Source organism: Panthera pardus, unplaced genomic scaffold, assembly GCF_024362965.1.
Source record: "Panthera pardus isolate Hobbes unplaced genomic scaffold, ASM2436296v1 HiC_scaffold_6, whole genome shotgun sequence".
In the NCBI taxonomy this organism is placed as follows: domain Eukaryota; kingdom Metazoa; phylum Chordata; class Mammalia; order Carnivora; family Felidae; genus Panthera; species Panthera pardus.
The window spans coordinates 81,138,609-81,158,393 of NW_026526991.1; the positions used below are offsets into that span (position 1 = coordinate 81,138,609).

General features: G+C 37.0%; 1 protein-coding gene across 2 annotated transcripts in view; it reads right to left on the reverse strand.

The window, feature by feature from the left end:
* The window catches only part of STK38L (serine/threonine kinase 38 like), an 85,371-nt gene that overhangs the window by 22,997 nt on the left and 42,589 nt on the right, over positions 1-19,785 (reverse strand). For both annotated transcript variants that reach the window (XM_053894603.1, XM_053894602.1), the window contains 2 exons: positions 9,659-9,803; positions 6,122-6,173 (listed from right to left, as the gene is read on the reverse strand). In XM_053894603.1, the coding sequence (XP_053750578.1) occupies positions 6,122-6,173; positions 9,659-9,792 (186 nt within the window). In that variant the 5' untranslated portion in view covers positions 9,793-9,803. The remainder of the gene's footprint in view (positions 1-6,121; positions 6,174-9,658; positions 9,804-19,785) is intronic.

Here is a 19,785-nt window from a genome sequence, read left to right on the forward strand (position 1 = left end):
ACATGAAGAATTTGTTAAAATATTCAAGTCAGTAATTTCATAATTCAGTCTCTAAAAGTCACCAAAAAATAACTGCCATTAATAAGAAACATTATGAAATACCTGAAGGTTACATTTGGAATAGGCATTTATCTCATTGTTCTAAACCTCATTTTTCCCCGTACCAAACAAAACTCTGTTGACATTCTGTTAGTTCCTAGTTGAGGCAACATACAGTGGGAATAAGCAAAACCAAAAAAATTAAGCACCTGTTCATCTTCAAATGAACTCTACCAGGCTTTCAGGAATTCCATTCTGAAGAAAAGGCAAGTCAAATGACCATAACAGCTCAGAAAGACTGCTTTTAAACACAGTACAAGGTATAACCACTGAGTAGTCTCTTACTACTCCTGTGTATATCTGCTTTCAAAAAGGTATGGCAAGCTATCAATTAACTGGGAATCTGTAAATGTGTATCCCCAGTGCAATGGAATTCTGATACTTTGAACAAAGTTAATCTAAGAAGATGAAATCCAGAAATGATGTCTTCATATCAAAGGAGGAAACAGTGAAGATTACTTTTTGTTCAAAAATGCTCCTTCAGTGATTTTTAAAAAATAACTGAAATACTAATAAGACAAAAAAACCCAAAAAAAATGTAGCTTTTTTTTTTTTTTTTAATGTTTGTTTTTCAGAGAGACACAGAGTGTGAATGGGGAGGGGCAAAGAGAGAGGGAGACACAGAATCTGAAGCAGGCTCCAGGCTCTGAGCTGTCAGCACAGAGCCCGACACGGGGCTTGAACTCACGAACTGTGAGATCATGACCTGAGCTGGAGTCAGATGCTTAACCAACTGAACCACCTAGGAACCCCCAAATGTAGCTTGTTTTAAGACTATAATTTACCCACCCCCTGCCCCCGCCTCCTGTGTCCTTCCAGAAAAAGAAAAAAAAAAAAAAAAAAAAAAAAAAAAAGACTATAATTTAAAAAGGCCACATGGTGGCACTATAGTATCATGTCTTTCAAAGCAGCAAGGAGGGTTGGGGGGGTTGTTTTAAGTATATAAATGAATAAATGTAAGAATTTCAGAAGACGTTCTGGACTGTTGACTTTATGGACTATAAAATGTAGTAGAGTTGGGTGTAGTTTCAGAAACTTGTCTAATCTAAATGAAAAAGATGACCTCGTTACATACTTTAATAAACTGTGCTCAAAATCAACAGAAGAGAGGCCACTAAAGAAAATAATTTTCACTAATATTTGATAGGTCGTGTAATGCAGCAAGCAAACAATGTTTATATAGTTTGGGGTACAGCTGTTTAATGGCAAAAAAAGGGAAAATGACAAGTATATAGAGCATATAATTTTACAAAAATGGGACATGACTATAACATTGTGAGGTTACTTTTAAAAAAAGAAAAATGAAAAACCTATTTCATGATCTATTAGTCTTAAAATCAGTGTTGCAGTCTGGAGGGAGCTGAAGCAAGCTAGTGTTAAAAAAATATATTGGTGATATGATGAGCAGAGTAATGTATAGAATCGTTCAATCGCTATATTGTACACCTGAAACTAATACAACACTGTATGCTAACTATACTGGGAATTAAAATAAAAAACTTAAGCTAAAAATATATATATTGATGAAAAAGCACGTTGATATACCTGTTCATGACTTGTGTAGATTAAACAGCCTTGAAAAACAAGTAACATTTTTGTGGTAATCATATCTTTTCTCACCAAACAGGACAACAAAATCTGGAAACACATTTAACATTTCATGGCTCCCTTTAAAAGCAGCTTAAATTTGTCTGTTTTGGTTTTCCATGAGAGTGAATAATATTGCATGTCTGATGGTAATTCTTAAGTAAGATGAAATTAGACATATATCGTTTTCTTCCTTTCTCCATTCCTTTTTAAATGAGTGTTCCCTGGGGTGCCTGGGTAGCTTAGCTGGTTAAGCATCTGATCCTTTATCTTGGCTCATGTCATGATCTCAGGTTCCTGAAATCAAGCCCCACATCCGGCTCTGTGCTAACACAGAGCCTGCTTGGGGTTCTCTCTCCCTTTCTTTCTGCCCCTCCCCAAGCTTGCACACTTTTTCTCAAAATAAATAAATAAACTTTTAAAAAAGGGGGGCGTGTTCCTCAATTCCTCAAACTCTTGATCTGTGGGATGTTCAGTTTTTATATAAGACAGTGTACACAGAAGTTCTGAGATGGGAGAGTTCAGTTGGCAACTTCAATTCTGCAGAGACATTCTACATGATCACATTATATGGTTTATTTTTTACAAATAACTTTCACAAATTACTTCACCAAGATTTTCTATTACAAATGAATTAGGGATAAATATTACTTTTCATTTTAAAACTAGGTTTTTTTAATGTTTTATTTTATTTTTGAGAAAGAGAGAGACAGAGACTGAGCAGGGGGGGGGGGCAGCGAGAGAGGGAGACACAGAACTTGAAGCAGGCTCTAGGCTCTAAGCTGTCAGCACAGAGCCCGATGTTGGTCTTAAACCCACAAACTGCGAGATCACGACCTGAGCTGAAGTCAGACACTCAACCGATTGAGCCACCCAGGTGCCCCTAAAACTAGATTTTTAGAAAACAATTTTATTTTTAAAAAATCCACCCCACATAATGATAGCTCCAACATATTTTATATTAAGGATAAGAGAGGATGTCTATTTTATAGACTTTGACATAATCTAGGACCTAGCATGGGCCTAATAATAAGCATTTGTGGAATTAAAATATCTTCACAGAAAAATGTTAGAAATTTTATAGTTATTAAAGGGCACTATTTGTAGGTATAAATCATATCACACTTTCTACAAGTTCTTCAGAAGAATTTAGGAAAATAGTTTTTATTTTTTTTAATGTTTATTTATTTTTGAGAGAGACAGAGAGAGACAGAGTGGGAGTGGGGGAGGGATAGAGAAAGAGGAGGAGACACAGAATCCAAACAGGCTCCAGGTTCTGAGCTGTCAGCACAGAGCCCAACATGAGGCTTGAACCCACAAACCGTGAGATCATGACCTGAGCTGAAGTCAGACACTTAGACACTTAACTAACTGAGCCACCCAGGCGCCCCAAAAATATTTCTAAACGTATTCAGCACTTCCTGGTGCAGACCAGCAGTTGCAAACTGAGAGTTACAAACTGTATTCAACCTCAAAAATATTTGATTTGGCCTGCAAGTTGTTTTTAGGACACTTGAATTATTTGCCGATATTTTAAAAAGCAGGTGATTTCACATAAAAGTCCAGATTTCCAGTTTCTCCTGAAAAACAGGAACTTGGCCACACTTGGCCAAAGTGGCAGTCACTCCCCCTTCGATAGACATCAGGTCTCTAACTTGTCAGCATCCACCACTGATGCCAGTCATCAGGGGACATGCAGAATTGGACTGGTGCTCCTGTTCTCTTTTAGTAAAGTGAAAGGTCGTATGTCTCTATCAAAATATAAACGCGGAGGACCAAATATTTTAGAAAGAGAAAAACAAAGAATCTATTTCTTTGTGGAAGTGAAAGAATATTCTTAGGAGTTGAATATGCAGATAAAGTGTGTTGGGTCAAAAGAACATATAACCTAAGATGTCGCGAAACCAAGCCGGCCAGCTTCCTTCATTTGTGTTATCTGGTTGGCCCCTGGGCATCTGTTTTTATAATTTCTCCCTCTAAATTCTGAATTAGGACCTTATGCTTGAGATTTCTGTATCAATATAATGATGTACAATGTACATTAATACAATTATATGATTATTAAGGATAAGAAAGTTATCAATACTAATAAATAAATGTGCGGACAGATGTGCTTGGCCTTATTTTTTCTCTATAGGTTATAATACAGATCGAAACCATTACCTTTCTCACTTAAAGTGTAAAGGATATAAATTAAATGAGTTTTTAAAATATTATAGTAATTTTATGTAAATAATTTAGATTTTCTAGGTTGAGTCAACTGATTAACAAAGTAACCACCTGTAGTACAAATCACTAAATATGTTTTATTTAACTTAAACATTTCCAACAGAAAAATACAGGTAAAGTCCTAGGAAAGGTACAGGGAAGATTAAATAACTGCTTTCAAGTCATCATTTGTTAGACTGCTCTTTGAACATAGAAATTCCTTTCTGATCATTGAAACTGTTGAGCAAATTAATCTAGGTTGTACCCCCCTACTGCCTAGAAAATAAAGCGTACATCGCTCAGTAAGCTATCCCAAGGCTAGCCTTTCCACTACATGGTGTCAGTTTACCGTGCTCTTTCCTCTACTGCATCCTTCATAGTTCATTGTTCTGCATTATTTTATATGTATTTATTAATTCTTGTGTAAATCTACCTATTTTTTTTAATATTCAAATCAACTGTTACCTCTTCCCAAACCTTTTCTGATCCCCTGAATTAGGTGGGGGGAAATCCCTGTATTTTTAAAGTTTGCCAGAACCTATCATGTATACATATATTTATATACACACATATATGATCTCTCCTTCCAGTCAGTAAACTCCTTGACGGAAAGGTCATTGTTCATTTATTCACGAACTATTTCTTATAGCCCCTGCCAGCTCTGGAGGTATATAGCTGAGTAAGACATTATGGAGTTTCTACTATGGGGAGATATTTTAGGCTGCCACATGGACACAGACACATGGACACATTAATATTCTGTTAATGCAGAATGTGGGAAGAGTACCCCAAGATATTAGGGAAGATTTCCCAGTGGAACTGAGGCCCAAAGCGAGACCCAGAGCTTCTTAAAGAATAAGAGGAGTTGGGCAGGAGTAAGGAACTTCTAAGTGGCAGAAATGCAGATGAAAGGTCCACAGGCAAGAGTGTGGAAGTTAAAGTAACACAATATTGGTGGTCAGCATGGAGGTGGGTGACAAGAGACGAGGTGAAGAGACAAAGCAGAGGCCAAACTGTGAGGGGTCTTGCACATTAATGTTCAAGGGTCTACCCTTATCTGAGAGTACTTGGGAGCCCATGAAGGGTGTTAAGCAAAAGAGTGATGTGATCAAACTTGTTTTTATTTTTCTTTTAAGTTTATTTATTTAAAGAGAGAGAGTGCATGTGTGCATGAGAAGGAGAGGAACAGAGAGGGAGGGAGAGGATCCCAAGCAGGCTCTGCACTGTCAGCCTGAAGCCTGACGCAGGGCTGGATCCCAGTAACCAGGAGATAATGACCTGAGCCAATATCAAGAGTCAGCCCCTTAACGACTGAGCTACCCAGGCGCCTCTCAAACCTGTTTTCAGACAGGAAACTCTGGATAGTGTATGCAGAAAACCTGGAGGTGGGAAGACACCAGCTGGGGGCAATTGTTCTTTAAGTAAACTACACAGTAGTCTGAAGTAGGGTAGAGGCAGGCGCCTGGATGGCTCAGTCGGTTTAGTGTCCAACTTTGCCCCGGGCATGATCTCATGACTCATGAGTTCAAGCTCAAACTCGGTATCAGGCTCTCTGCTGTCAGCGCAGAGCCTGCTTTGGATCCCCTGTCCCCATCTCTCTCTCTGCCCTTCCCCCATTCACGTGCTCTCTCTGTCTCTGTCTCTGTCTCTCTCAAAATAAATAAATAAACTTAAAAAAAATAAAGTAGGGTAGAGGCACTGGACTAGAGAACTAGAGGGTTTTAAGATATATTCAGGAAAAAATGTGAGAAGATCTGGCAATTCACGGATTCTTCTTAGAGCCCTCTCTTCTTGTTCCATGCTCTCAGGATACTATAGATACTGTTCACTAAATCTATATTCTTGGAATTAAAAAAAGCTGCCTCTTTAAAGATCTCCATCATAGCAACAAAGAAGTCCATATTCAAATGATGAAATCCATGTTACCTAAGTTATAAAATCATCTGATATCAATAGAGGACAAAGACACTGGGGTTGCCATTATACAGTAATTAGTCTTTCCCTCCCCAACTTTCTTGAGATACAATTGACGTAACACAAGCTTAGAGCGCGATGGTTTGACGCACATATATATTGTAAAATGATTACCACAAAAAGGCTTGTTAACATATCCATTGCCTCACATAAGTAATTTTTTTTTTAGTGTGAACATTTAAGATCCGCTCTTAGCAACTTTCAAGTATAGAGTACTGTTACCTACAGTCACAGTAATTACAGCTAACATTACCTCTTCATCTGCTAATCCTTCTTCTTCCATGGCCACTTCTAATTTCTTCTGCCTTTTCAAAGAAAAAATAATTTAAATTTTAAATACATTCCTAACTATTCCAATTTAAGAAATGTTCACTTATTTATTTGAGTTTACCCCTTCAGTTTGCTATGCTAAAAAAAAAAAAAAAAGTCTTTAAAGATGAATCAAAATAATCACTAAGAATAGTTTTCTTTCTCAAAATTAAACCCAACCCAGATTTCAAATCACTTTCTCATACTGGCCAAATGAAAAATTTCCTTCTTAATGCTGCTTAAATCAATGATTAGCAAAGATGACTAATGTTCTAATAAGGGAAATCTGTTATCTAATATTCAAACCACCAAAATCATTAACATTTATCAATATTTATATTGGAAGTATATAAAGGTAACTATAGTGACTAAAAGTATAAATATTTAAGGTGGATATCCCTGTTTGAATCCCAATTCTAATAGCTTATTAGCTAACTGAGCTTGTGTAAGTCCTTCATTTCAAGTCTAAGCTTGATTTCCTAATCAAGAAAAATGTTCAATGCAATTGAGTGTATTTTATTCTAATTCTTTGAAAACTGGAGTCATATATGTACATAAAAAAACCCACTAACCACCAGAAGATTTGCTTTTCTAGGTATAGTCAAGTTCAGGTACTCATTATTTTTAAATGACACCACTGAAGTAAGTTAAACTAAACACCGTGGGGATGGGGAGGAAGGCGGGATGACTGGATGAATTAAGTCACTAGGAACTAGGGAGATGGCTCTGATACAAATTTTGCAGCTCATTTCCAACAGAATATTAAGCATTTTATTTCTATCATATTGGTTTTTCCTGAATATGAACCTGAGAGTACTCTTCCTAATTGGTGTTGGACTATGTTAGAATAGGACTGACTTTCCAGGATTTAACTACATGGGAGAGTATCTAAGGGTTGAGGATTGAAATCATCAAATACATTTTTTAGTATTTGTCCTTTACGATAATATGTCTGAAGGTAGGCGCTTTCCTAACCCACCATTCTTATGGAAAATTCATAACAAAAATATCTAAAGCCTGTTCATAGATCAGCACCCCAATGGCAACGACACGTAATGACGTGTTCTCTGCCTACTTCGTCAACATTTGTAATAGACATCTTGGTGCTTATCATACTGATTTTAATCTTTTATTTACACACTGTTCTTCTAAGCCCAACCCTTAGAATGGAATAAGCTCTGTGCCTGCTACCATGCCTCTCTGGGCGCTGCAAGGCTGCTTGCTGAATGATTTTGAGCTTTCTCCTCTGTAGAGAGAATCCACAGTGTAAGGGACCATTCATCTGGGACGGCCTATCAATATACAAGCAACTTCACTCTTCTGTCACATCTCTACTGTCCCCTTTCCTCAATCCTTGCCAAAACCAACTTTTCATGAAATTATCCCTGACTCTGGACAGAGAGGCAGTAGCCTTTGTACGTTTCCACCATATCTAAACGTGAAGACCTGTGACTTCCTGTGCACCTTTCAAAGAAAATAGTTTTCTTCCTAAATGCTCTGATGTTTTCTTCTGATTGGTACTCTATTTGGCTTATGTATTTATCCAGTTAGTTACGCCTTAAAAATTTATCACATGTAATCCTAAAGTCCAAGCTTTTAATAAATACAAGCTAACTGTTTAATATGACTTCCATGGCACCAAGCTGCGACTGCCTTTTCTTTTTTTTTAAGTTACAGCAGATACTTTTATTTTTACTTTCCTTTGTTTGGAAATAGAGGGCAAAACTGAATTACTCAAAGATTTCATGAAGAAAAGACAACAAGCCTTCAAAATTCTGATGCATAACTTAAGTGTCTGCTTCCTAAAAAAGTAGTCTTTCTTTCTTCCCTGGTTCTCTTCTACTTCGTTTACTCTCCTTGGCGACTGGATCATTTCCAGAGACTTTCATTGTATTTACAGTTAATGTAATTACTCATATGTTTGCATTCGTTTCTAACTGATTGCGTGGTCTCTATTTGTGTCGACTTTTGGCGTTTCAGCTTTGCTTTTTCCCTCGCCTTATTTTCAATTGGGGTTTTGTTTTCCTCATTTCATTATTTTCCTTTCATTAGTTTGGAAGTTACAAACTCTGTTAGTCTGAAATGAATCAATCTTTACTCCTCTGTATGTCGTATCTCTATCATGGAGATACACAGATCTCTAGCAACACTTAAATTCCACTGACTTCCCTCCTGAGAGCCTATCATTGGGAAATATTTTAATCTACTTAAAAAAATGTATAAGACTTTATCATCATTGTTTTTGTTTTCATACAATTTGTGTTGAGATTTATCCACACATTTATGTGATCACCTTCCTTCAGCCTAAATTGAATCTTCTGGAAGTTCTGCCAATGGTGAACTCTTAGTTTAACCTGCCTCTGCTCCAACCCCTTTCTTCTCCTCCTTTAGGAACTTTGGTTAAAGATACGTTAGCTTTCCTCACTCTGCTCCATATTTAACTCTCCTTCATATGTTCCTACTCTGTGTCTCCAGTTGACTTCTGAATAATTACTGAAGTTTTATTTTCTAGTTCAATTCTCTGTTCAGCTTGTCTGATATGTAGTTAGACCTATCTGACATTTCGGCTCTGGCTAGTCACCACTTCTGTCAATCTTTCTCACTTCTAAATTCTATTCTACTGTTGTTGTCATGATCCTAATTCAAGCCTCCTTTCCACATGCTGGGACTACATCATTAGCCTTTCCTGTTCCTTCTCTCTCTACCCACAATCCATTCTGTACATCACAACTAAAGTACTCCTCTAGAGAAACACCCATGATCACTGATTCTGTTCAAAAATCTTCAAGGCTCTCTACTCCCATGAGGATATCTACATTAACAAAGCAGTCAAGGGTCCCAGGAAATGCTGAAATCCAGCATGAGCTAAACTGACTCTTGCTTGACCCAGCACTGAGGGTGATTTCTTCTGTCTGTAATATCCTTCCTCCTGCTCTTTTATCTCTTCCTTCTCCCTTTTCTGCATGTATGATTAATACTTTCCTTAAGAGCTCTGATAAATGCCACCACCGTTTATGAAGCCCTCCCAGTTGCTTTACTCAAAAGCAATCTCTGCCTTCTTTGACCTTCTCTTAGTGATGCTTCTCACTGTCATGTAATATTTATGTGCATTACCTGCCTTAATAGAGTTTTCTGAAGGCAGAATAACACATCATTAATGTTTTTATTCTTCCACCCTCATTCCCACTATACATGCTTTTGGATTAGAATTAATTATTCCTATAGTATAAGGATATATTATAATTTCACAGCTGGGAATGTTTTATTTAAAATATCATTGACGTGATAGAAGGATATGGGTGCAGAGGACAAGAAACCATTCTGTTAAGATAATTAGAGGCACTGTCAGTAGAGGAAACCTAAAAACAGCATACAGGGACCCACAATATTCATATTATTAATGGACAATGTGTTTACACTCCACTTGCAGCATAAGAGCTTCTTAAACCAAACAGAAAATTCTGATTAGCCTTTACTATACCTGGTCTCTCTCTCTTCATGCTGTAAAATTAGATTGCTGTAAAAATTCTCCAACGTGAGCTTGGCCACAGTCACTCTTTCCCGGGTATGGTTGCTCATAGGAAAGGAGGCTGCAGTCCCTGCCGTCATTGCCATAGTAACAGACACTGAAACAACATATAAACACAAATTGTTCAGTAGAAAAACACTTTCTATCCCTCATAGTAAACTCTGGAGACGGTTTAATTCCTACGAAGCAAAACTTTACTGTAACAGTTAAAACGTTCAAGTTTTCCACATTATAAAGAAGACAGTGCTAGTAAAGAAAGAGGAAGATACACTATTCCCAAAGCAATAGAAATTAATTTTGTGTTGGCAAAACCAGGGATGAATAAGAGTAAGGAAGCACCAATCCACACACAACATGGACACATTTTATACAAAAGGCTGTAGTCAACAAGCATTCAGAACAAGAAAGGTTCGATGTATTTTGTTGTTGTTTTATTGATCACTGCAAAAAAAATCCACAAGATTTGGCTAATACATATGCCTGCACTCAATGTTAAGTCTCCTAAGAGTGAATGTAGTTCAGCTAAATAGTAAGAAGCAACTTCTAGAATATAAATTCTATGAAACATGAAGCAGTGGATCAAATATGCACACAAAATCAGTCTGAAGTAATTCTTATGTATATGTTTTATGGGAAAACAACTTTTCAAAACAAGCCCCCTTTGGATGGAGTCCAGGGTGCCCTATTTCATTCTGAATTCTATGTCATTTCAAATAGCTCTATAACAAGGTCCAGTATACGTCTCCAGACTATAAGGTCCATTTCATTTTCAAATGATACTCATTTGAACCAGGCAGAAAACAGAAATGTATGAATCAAGCCAGGTGACAATAGGGATGTTCTGTGGCCTTAACTGGGCCTTGCGGTCTACTTAGTCACTTAAGTGCCATCTTTGAAAAACCACCAGGCAAGCCAAACATAGTACTGGTTTGAAGAAGATAATTGGACAATTAGACAAGATAAGGAATGTAGCAAAATGACTGCTTCACAGGGGGCACAGACTGAACTGTGATGGCTGCTACCAGTGGGTGGTACCGACCGTAAGAAACTTGCCTACTACAGTCTACATCTGGACCAAAAAAGACTAGGATGGTTCCATGCATTAAGGAGGTTTTTGCTGATCTGGATGGAGATCATAACAGACCTAGAGAAGATGCAGACTGCCAACAGTGAGCATCCAACGTTGCACTGTTAGCTGGGAAGTATTCCCCCAACCTATACCCCAACACCCACCTCTCCCTAATTACATGAAGATACAGACCTCTGTGTATGGATTTGAACTGCAGTAGACTCCAGGGATAATGGAATGGACCAAAAGACCTTTCTTGTTCTTCAACATCAATCAAGTCAAGTGCAGGTTAATAGTAAGTTTAACTATGACAAATTCCTAGTTCCACTGCCCTCTTATTGGTTTTACATCTCAAGGTACTACAAGAGTCTTAAAGTCATTATGTCCAAATACAACATTATTATTTTAGCCTCACAAACTTGTTCCTCTGTGGACTACTCTAAAGATTTTTAGAACAAGAAGTTGATTGTGTCACTTGTTTAAAATCATTCATGTCTCTTCACAGCCTACAGCAAATCAAATTAGCTTTGCACGATAAACAAAGGCAACTCACATACACTGAATGATCGTGCCTATCAGGAATTCTGTGATATTTTATTCACTGATTTCTCCCCTTTTCCTCCAGAGGATTCAAGAGAGTGGCACTTTCTATGCATGACTGCATTTCCTCCTTACAACAGCCCTGCAAGGTAAAGAACTGAAGCTTAGAAAAGTCACATGGCACGGCAGCACCTGGGTGGCTCAGTTGGTTAAGCGTCTGACTTTGGCTCAGGTCATGATCTCACAGTTCGTGGGTTTCAGCCCGCATCGGGTTCTGTGCTGACAGCTCTGCTCTCTGGAGCCTGCTTCAGATTCTCTGTCTCCCGCTCTCTCTCCGCCCCTCCCCCATTCGCACTATGTCTTTCTCTCTCAAAAATAAATGTTAAAAAAATTAAAAAAAAAAAAAAAAAAGATGTAATGAATTTAACTCCAAAACCCAAAGGTGGATACCAAGTAATGAAAAACAAGTTCCGTATGTATGGAATGTATGTGTATGTGTATACACACACACACACACACACAAACTATATAATTTGATCATGATTAATACTTTCCATTCTAGTTATACATACATACCTGCAAATATGTATACTTTGTTTAAAAACCAAAGCAGAGCAAAACCTGTGTCTACTCAACAACTGGCAAAGTATTGAGCACACAGTAGGCATTCAGTAAATGATGATAACAACTCAACTCTAATGGATTTTAAATTATATTTTCACATATAATAGTTTCCTTTGGATTAAAAACTACAGAATCATTAGTGTTATGTTAACGTTCAGAAACAAATCCTACTTGAGGGATACAATTACAGAAAAAGCAAATATCCCACCCCTGATCTCGATTAAATAATATCTTTTAAAAAGTAGCCTTAAAAAGAAGAAAAAATTCTTTCCTTCCAGCCAGACAAAATAGGCTTTAAAAATTCCAAATTAAACAAAACCAAGAACAGAAGTGACCAAATTATTACAAAGAATGATCTAGATGAGTGGCACTTATTATATTGCAAATTTATTCCTCTAATGGATTTAACACTGTTCTTTGTCTATTACTAAAGCTCTTTCTTTCCTCAGAAAAAGAACAGGATACAATTTGCAAGTCTACAATTCCTGGACTGATAAAAACAACACTAGGTGCCCTTGAATTTCCTGTTCACGTGTTTTCTCCAGACTCCCCTATTCATTAATGGAGACACTACCAATAGTTAAGTCCAACATTCTTTCGTTTATCAAGCCTGGGGAAAGGAGATAACAAATCTGGCACTCAGGCTACCTATAAATAGATGTGGTGTCTCCAACCATTTACCATCAAGCTTCTAAAGTAGGAAAACAGAACTGCTTTACCTGACTGGAAAAAACATACTATTTAACTGGGGGTTTCACCCTAGTTGCCACATACTACATATCAGAGGAAAGAGTATCCTTAACGCTACTGTATTGCTTTATAGTGTACAATTGTTTCTACACTCATTTAGTTGCGACCAAAAAGCCCCAGGCTACAACAGATTGGATACCGCATATACCAGGTCCCTAAAGACACAGCAGCCACAGCTTCTTTTCTCTGGGCAGTATAACCTGAAGAGCAAGAAATTCACTCAGGTGAGGATTCCAGGCCCAGCACTAAATTTTACTAGTTGTAGTCTTTCCAGCTAACATTTACTGCAAATTTACACTATATGCCAGCACTGCACGGATTACTGAGAATACGAAGAAGGATAAAAATAGAGTCCCTGCCCTATTCATGATCTTACAGGGACACAAAGAAGGGAGAAGTTGGCTCTGCAAGGGTTTAAGAGTAGTCAGAGGTTTAACAGAGGAGGAGATACTTGAACTGCAACTTGGGGTGAGCGGGGAGGAGTAAGGGTTCACAAGTCAGAGGGACAGGGCAGCGGAGGGAGAGGTGGAAGGGCACCAAAAAGACCGACACACGTGAGTACACAGATGGCTTGAGTATATTCAGTGAAATAGCAGGAGATGAAGGGGGAAGGACAGCTAGAAGTCATGATAAAATACCTTTTTGCCATGTTAAAAATTACCCTAAGCACAAATGGGCTTTTAACTAAGTGAAAAGTGACAGCCAACAAACAACATTACTCAGTGCTTATTACCCAAGTAGCAAGAACTCTTCTAAGAATGTTCCTTGTTTTGATGCAGTTAATCCTCCTGTCAGCAACAAGACCCTAAGACCTGACCTTTACTGCCCACCTGCATGTGCCCACCCACCTTTGTCCCACATTTTCCTTAAGTTCTTTCCAGCTATCTCCTCACTCAGGCAAAGGAGCCAAAGGGCACAGCATCCATTGATGGAAACCAAAACTACCCCTCAAGCTATAACGACTGCCAGGGGGAAGAACTTCCGAGGCCCAGACCAGTTTGAGCTTAACCACTGGCTTACACCTGCGCAGTTGGACCATGCGGCGACCGACAGTGACCTCTACCTCACTGTAATGCTAAATTCTCCACCGAGGAGGAGCACAAGCCTCACTAACAGAACCTATAATGCATGTCTAGGCATGTTTCCTTGAGGCACATGTGTGACCTTATGCCCACTTCACATGCGATGACAAGGGTTCCCTTTCTAAATATTCACCCTAATCCTAAATAAAAGGAACTCATTCACTCTTGCCTGGGGAATCACAGCTTTGGACATTATTCCCCCATGGTCTCTTTATTTGCTGCAAATATAGTTACTTTGTATGACAAGTCTACCCACTGTAGTTTCTATCTGTAAGTCACCAAGGAGCAAACTCATGTCAGTTGGGTTACATAACCACCTCTGAAGTCCCATCTGACTGGTACTTCACGTGATTGTGCTGGTACAGGGAGGTTGGCAAAAAGTCTGGGAGGAGATTACATGGAAGGAATATAAATCAGGTTAGGGGGACTCAGTAACAGTCATGGGTTACAAACTGTGGCTCTGGTCATATTTTGTTTGGTTTGCACTGTGACTTAGAAGATTTCACATAAGAACTCAGATTTCTGGTTCTTCTTGAAAAATCAGATTGGTCAAATATGAGCCCACATTACTGCCTGGAACACAGAAGCAGCAGCCCCCTTGCAAGACAGGGCATAGTGCCAAAGCCCACCAAATGTCTACTCCCTTATGCCCAGCATCCTTCACCCATCTTATTACCTACTTGCTTCTGGTAAGCATTTGAAATTACAATCTTTGGCTTAGTATAAAACAATGAGGGCCTAATTTAAGATAGTAGAGGCTCAGATATTTAGCTGGAAAGACTGAAATCTATAATTACTTCTGGGTTTCAGATTTGGATAAGTGGGTAAATGGTGATATCATCAATAAGAATAGGAATTATAAGAAGAGCTAACTTGGTAGGGAAAGAAAATAAGTTCGTCTGATTCTAAGTTGTTACCAGACTCAGTTTAAAATTTGTGCTTTTTTTTTTTTTCTTTTTTAAGTAGGCTCCATGCCTAGCACAGAGCCCAACATGGCACTTGAACTCATGACCCTGAGATCAAGACCTGAGCTGAGATGAAGAGTTGGATACTTAACCACTGAGCCAGCCAGGCACCCCAAAATTTATGCTTTAAAATGATAATTAAAAATTTTTTTAATGTTTATTTTTGAGAGAGAGACAGAGTGCAGCAGGGGAAGGGAAGAGAGAGAGGGAGACACAGAATCTGAAGCACGTTCCAGGCTCCAAGCCCTCAGCATAGAGCCCAACGCAGGGCTCGAACCCACGAACTGTGAGATCATGACCCAAGCCCAAGTCAGACACTCAACTGACTGAGCCAGGCACCCCTAAAATGATAATTCTAAAGGTTTACATTTAGAAATGAAAAATAATCCTGTTCACAAAAGTAGCAAGGAGAAGGGGATAAAGAACAACATCCATAAAATACCTAAGAATCCCGTGATTAAAAAAAAAAAAAAAAGATTGGCCTTTTCATGAGGAAATCTAATCATAGACTGTGGAAGGAAGGGAAGAATTATTCAATTAATGGTGTTGAAATAACTGGTTATCTATTTAAGCAAGTCAGATGTTCATTCCATTCCAAAGGGCAAAATACATTTCAAATGGTTCAAAAGGGCAAACATAAAAACTAAAAAGGAAAAAAAAAAAAACCAACAACAGGAAATAAAGTAAAAAGAATAAACTTCAAAAAAATTACAAGAAAATACAGATGAGTAACTGTCTGATCTTTGAACTGATAAGAAATGTATTCAAAAGAAATCACAATAAAAATCGTGCCAGGCATCATTATACAAAAAGTTAGAATATACATATATGGATATCAAACAAGATTTAAAGGACAGTATTTGGGGGAAAAACTGCAAAATAACAATGTGTATTAAAAGTATACTGAAGTATAAAGTTATATGCTAAAAATAAATTCATTTCTTAAAATGTATGAAAACCATATAACAGCTTTTTAAATATTAAAGTTGTAAAAAGAAAATAAGAACCCTAATAATGAATGAATAATACTGATTGACAATATATAAATAAAAATAGCTAACTTCTGGAAAATGTTCAATTTTCCCAAGTAAATCAGACATGGAAACTTTAAAATAATGTATATATTCCCTCTATGAAAAAAGCCATAATTCAGAGGGGCAAACCCTCCTGGTCCAGGCTACCATGAGATGACTTTCTCATATACCATCTATGCTTGTTTGTGTGGATTCTTCCAGCTTTACTGAGATGTAATTGACACTGCATAATGTTAAGATGTACCAAGTAATGATTTGACATATACATACATCATAAAATAATTACAATAAGGTTAGGTATCCATCAAATCATATAGTTATAATTTTTCTGTGTGTGGTGAGAATTTTTAGGATTTACTCTCTTGGCAACCTTCAAATATACAAAACAGTATTGTTAACTATAGTTACCTTGCTGTACAGAACATCACCAGAATTTATAATTTACATTTTGTACACTTTGACCACCTTTCCTCATTCCTCCTCCAACTGCCCCACCCCTGAACCCACAGCAACCGCCAATCTATTTCTAGTTCAATATTTTTTTAGGTTCCACATAGAAGTGATATACAGTATCTGTCTTTTTCTTTCTGACTTATTTCACTTAGCATAATGTCCTCCAGGTCCATCCATGTCACAAATGTCAGGATGTCCTTTTTTTATGGCTGATTGATATTCCATTATATCGAAATACCACATTTTCTTTATTCAGTCATCTATCAGTAGACACTTAGGTTGCTTCCATGTCTTGGTTATTGTGACTAATGCTGCAATGAACAGAGGGGTGTGGCTATCTCTTTGAGACAATGATTTCACTTCATTTGCAGATACCTAAAAATGAAATTACTGGATCATATAATAGTTCTATTTTTAACTTTGGGGGGACCTCCATACGAATTTATATTTCCAACCAACAATGTATAAGAGTTTCTATTCTTCCACATCCTCACCAATACTTGTCACCTCTTGATAATACCCATTCTAACAGGTGTAAAGTAATACCTCACTTCCAAAGAATATCTTCAAGCCTTTTGTCCATTTTTAATCATATTATTTACTTTTCTTGATACTGAATTACATGAGTTCCTTGTATATTTCGGATATTAAGCTCTGTCCTAGGCTTTTCTTTGTTGGGAGATTTTTGATTACTGATTCAATCTTCTTCCTTGTTATCAGTCTGGCCAGATTTTCTATTTCTTCCGGATTTGGACTTGGTAGATTGTATGTTTACAGGAATTCATCCATTTCTTCTAAGGTTGTCCATTTTTTTGGTGTTTAATTATTCACTATAGTCTCTCATGATCCTTTGTACTTCTTTTTTTTTTTTAATTTTTTTTTTAACGTGTATTTATTTTTGAGACAGAGAGAGACAGAGCATGAACGGGGGAGGGTCAGAGAGAGAGGGAGACACAGAATCTGAAACAGGCTCCAGGCTCTGAGCCATCAGCCCAGAGCCCGACGCGGGGCTCGAACTCACGGACCGCGAGATCGTGACCTGAGCCGAAGTCGGACGCTTAACCGACTGAGCCACCCAGGCGCCCCCAATCCTTTGTACTTCTATAATATCAGCTGTAATATCTTCTCTTTCTTTTCTAATATTATTTGAATATCCACTCTTTTTTCTTGGTTAGTCTAGCTAAAGGTTTCACACTTTTGTGTACCTTTCCAAAGAACCAACCAACAGTTTTGTTAAACTTTTCTATTGTTTTCCTATTCTGTACTTCATTTATTTCTGCTCTGGTGTTATTTCCTTCCTTCTGCTAACTTTGGGCTTAGTTTGTTCTTCTTTTTGTAGTTCCTTGAGTTGTAAAGCTATGATATTTGAGATCTTTCTTTTTTTCTTAGTGGATGCATTTATCACTATAAACTTCTTAGAACTTCCTTTGCTGCATCCCATAAGTTTTAGTATGTTGGGTTTCCATTTTCAGTTGTTTCATATTTAAAAATTGTTTTCTTTTGATTTCTACTTTGACACATTTGTTGTCTATGAGTGTGTTGTTTAATTTTCATATATTTGTGAATTTTCCAGCTTTCCTCCTGTTCACTGATTTCTAGTTTCATATTACTGTGGTCAGAAAGATACTTGATATAATTCCAATCTTCTTCAATTTGTTAAGACATATGTTGTGAGTGTTTTTTGTTTTTGTCCGTTAGGTCCATTTGCTCTAATGTTATTCATATCTACTATTTGCTTATTGATTCTCTGTCTGGATGATCTATCCATTACTAAGAGGAGGTATTAAAGTTCCCAACTATTATTGCATAGCTATTTATTTCCCTTTAGTTCTGTTAATATTTGCTTTATAGATTAGGTGCTCTGATGTGGGGTGCATAATTATTTACTATTGTTATATATTATCAATTAATTAATCCTTTTATCATTACATAATGACTTTGTCTCTTCTGACCATTTTTAGTTTAAAGCCTATTTTGTCTGATTTAAGCATAGCTGCCCCTGTTTTCTTTTGATTACCATTTGCTTGAAATATCTTTTTCCAACCCTTCATTTACAGTCTGTGTGTGTCCTTAAAGTTTAAATGAGTCTCTTGTAGGCAGTGCATCATTGGATCTTGTCTTTCTAATCCATTCAGTCATTCTGTGTCTTTTTATTGGAGAATTTATTCCATTTATGTTTAAGTTAATTAATGATAGGTAAGGACTTAATATTGCCATATGTTAATTGTTTTGTTTTGTAGATCCCTTGTTCTTTGCCCCCTCTCTGGCTATCTTGTTTTATGAATGATGACCCTTTTTTTGTGGTAATATACTCTGACTCCTTTATCATAACCTTTTGTGTTTCTACTATAGGTTTTTCTTTGTGGTTGTGGTTATCTGGAGGCTTATAACACCCGATTTGAAGCTAGTAACAAATTTAACAATAACACTAACAATTATTGTAGTTATGCTTATTTTTACAGTGTTTATTTTCTAACATTTAAGAATGTGGCCAGTGAGTTTTACACATTTGTATGTTTTTATGATGTTAATTAACATCCTTTCACTTCTGCTTGAAGAATGTAACTTTAACATTTCTTGTAAATTAGATCTAGGGGCAGGCATTGCTTTTGTTGATTTGGGGAAATCTTTATCTCTCCTTCATTTGTAAAGGACAGTTTTAGGGCATATAGGATTCTTGGTTGACAGGTTTTTTTCTTACAATATTTTGAATATATCATCCCATTGACTTCTGGACTGCAAAGTTTCTTTTGAGAAAGCCACATATAGTCTTATGAGAACATCCCTGTACTGACAAGTTGTTTTTGTTTTTCTCTTCCTGCTTTCAAAATTCCCTTTTTCTTTGACTTTTGATCAAATAATTACTGTGTCTTGGTAGCCCTTTCAGGGTTCAACCTATTTGAGATTCATTGCACCTCCTGAATCTGATATCCATTTCTCTCCCCAAGTTTGGGGAGTTTTTTGCCACTCTTGCTTTAAATGCACTTCTCTCCCTTTCTCTTCTTCTGGGCATTCATAATAATATACAGATTCAAAATACATATTTGCATCTCTTTATTGTGTTCTATAAGCCTGTAAGACTTTCTTCACTCTTCGTTTGTTTTCTTCTGTGAATAGATAATTTTAAATAACCTATCTTTCAATTCATTAATTCTTTTTTTTCCCCCTGCTTTGTCAAGTCTGTTGTTGAAGCTCTCAATTGAATTCTTCAGTTCATTATATTCTTCAGCTCTAAGATTTCTGGGTTTTTTAAAAAATAGTTTCTATCAAAAAACTTCATTGAACTTTTCATTTTGTATGTGCATTATTTTCTGAATTTCATCTAAGTGTCTGTGTATTCTTGTAGCTCACTGAACTTAAGAGAATTATTCTGAATTCTTTATCAGATAGTTCACAGATCTCCATTTCTTCAGGGTCAGTTTTTGGGAGTTTTATTAGTGTCATTTGGTGGTGTCATGTTTACCTGATTCTTCACATTCCTTTTTTTTTTTTTTAAGTTTGTCTATTTTGAAAGAGAGAGAGAGAAAGAGAGTGTACATGTGGGGGAGGGGTAGAGAGACAG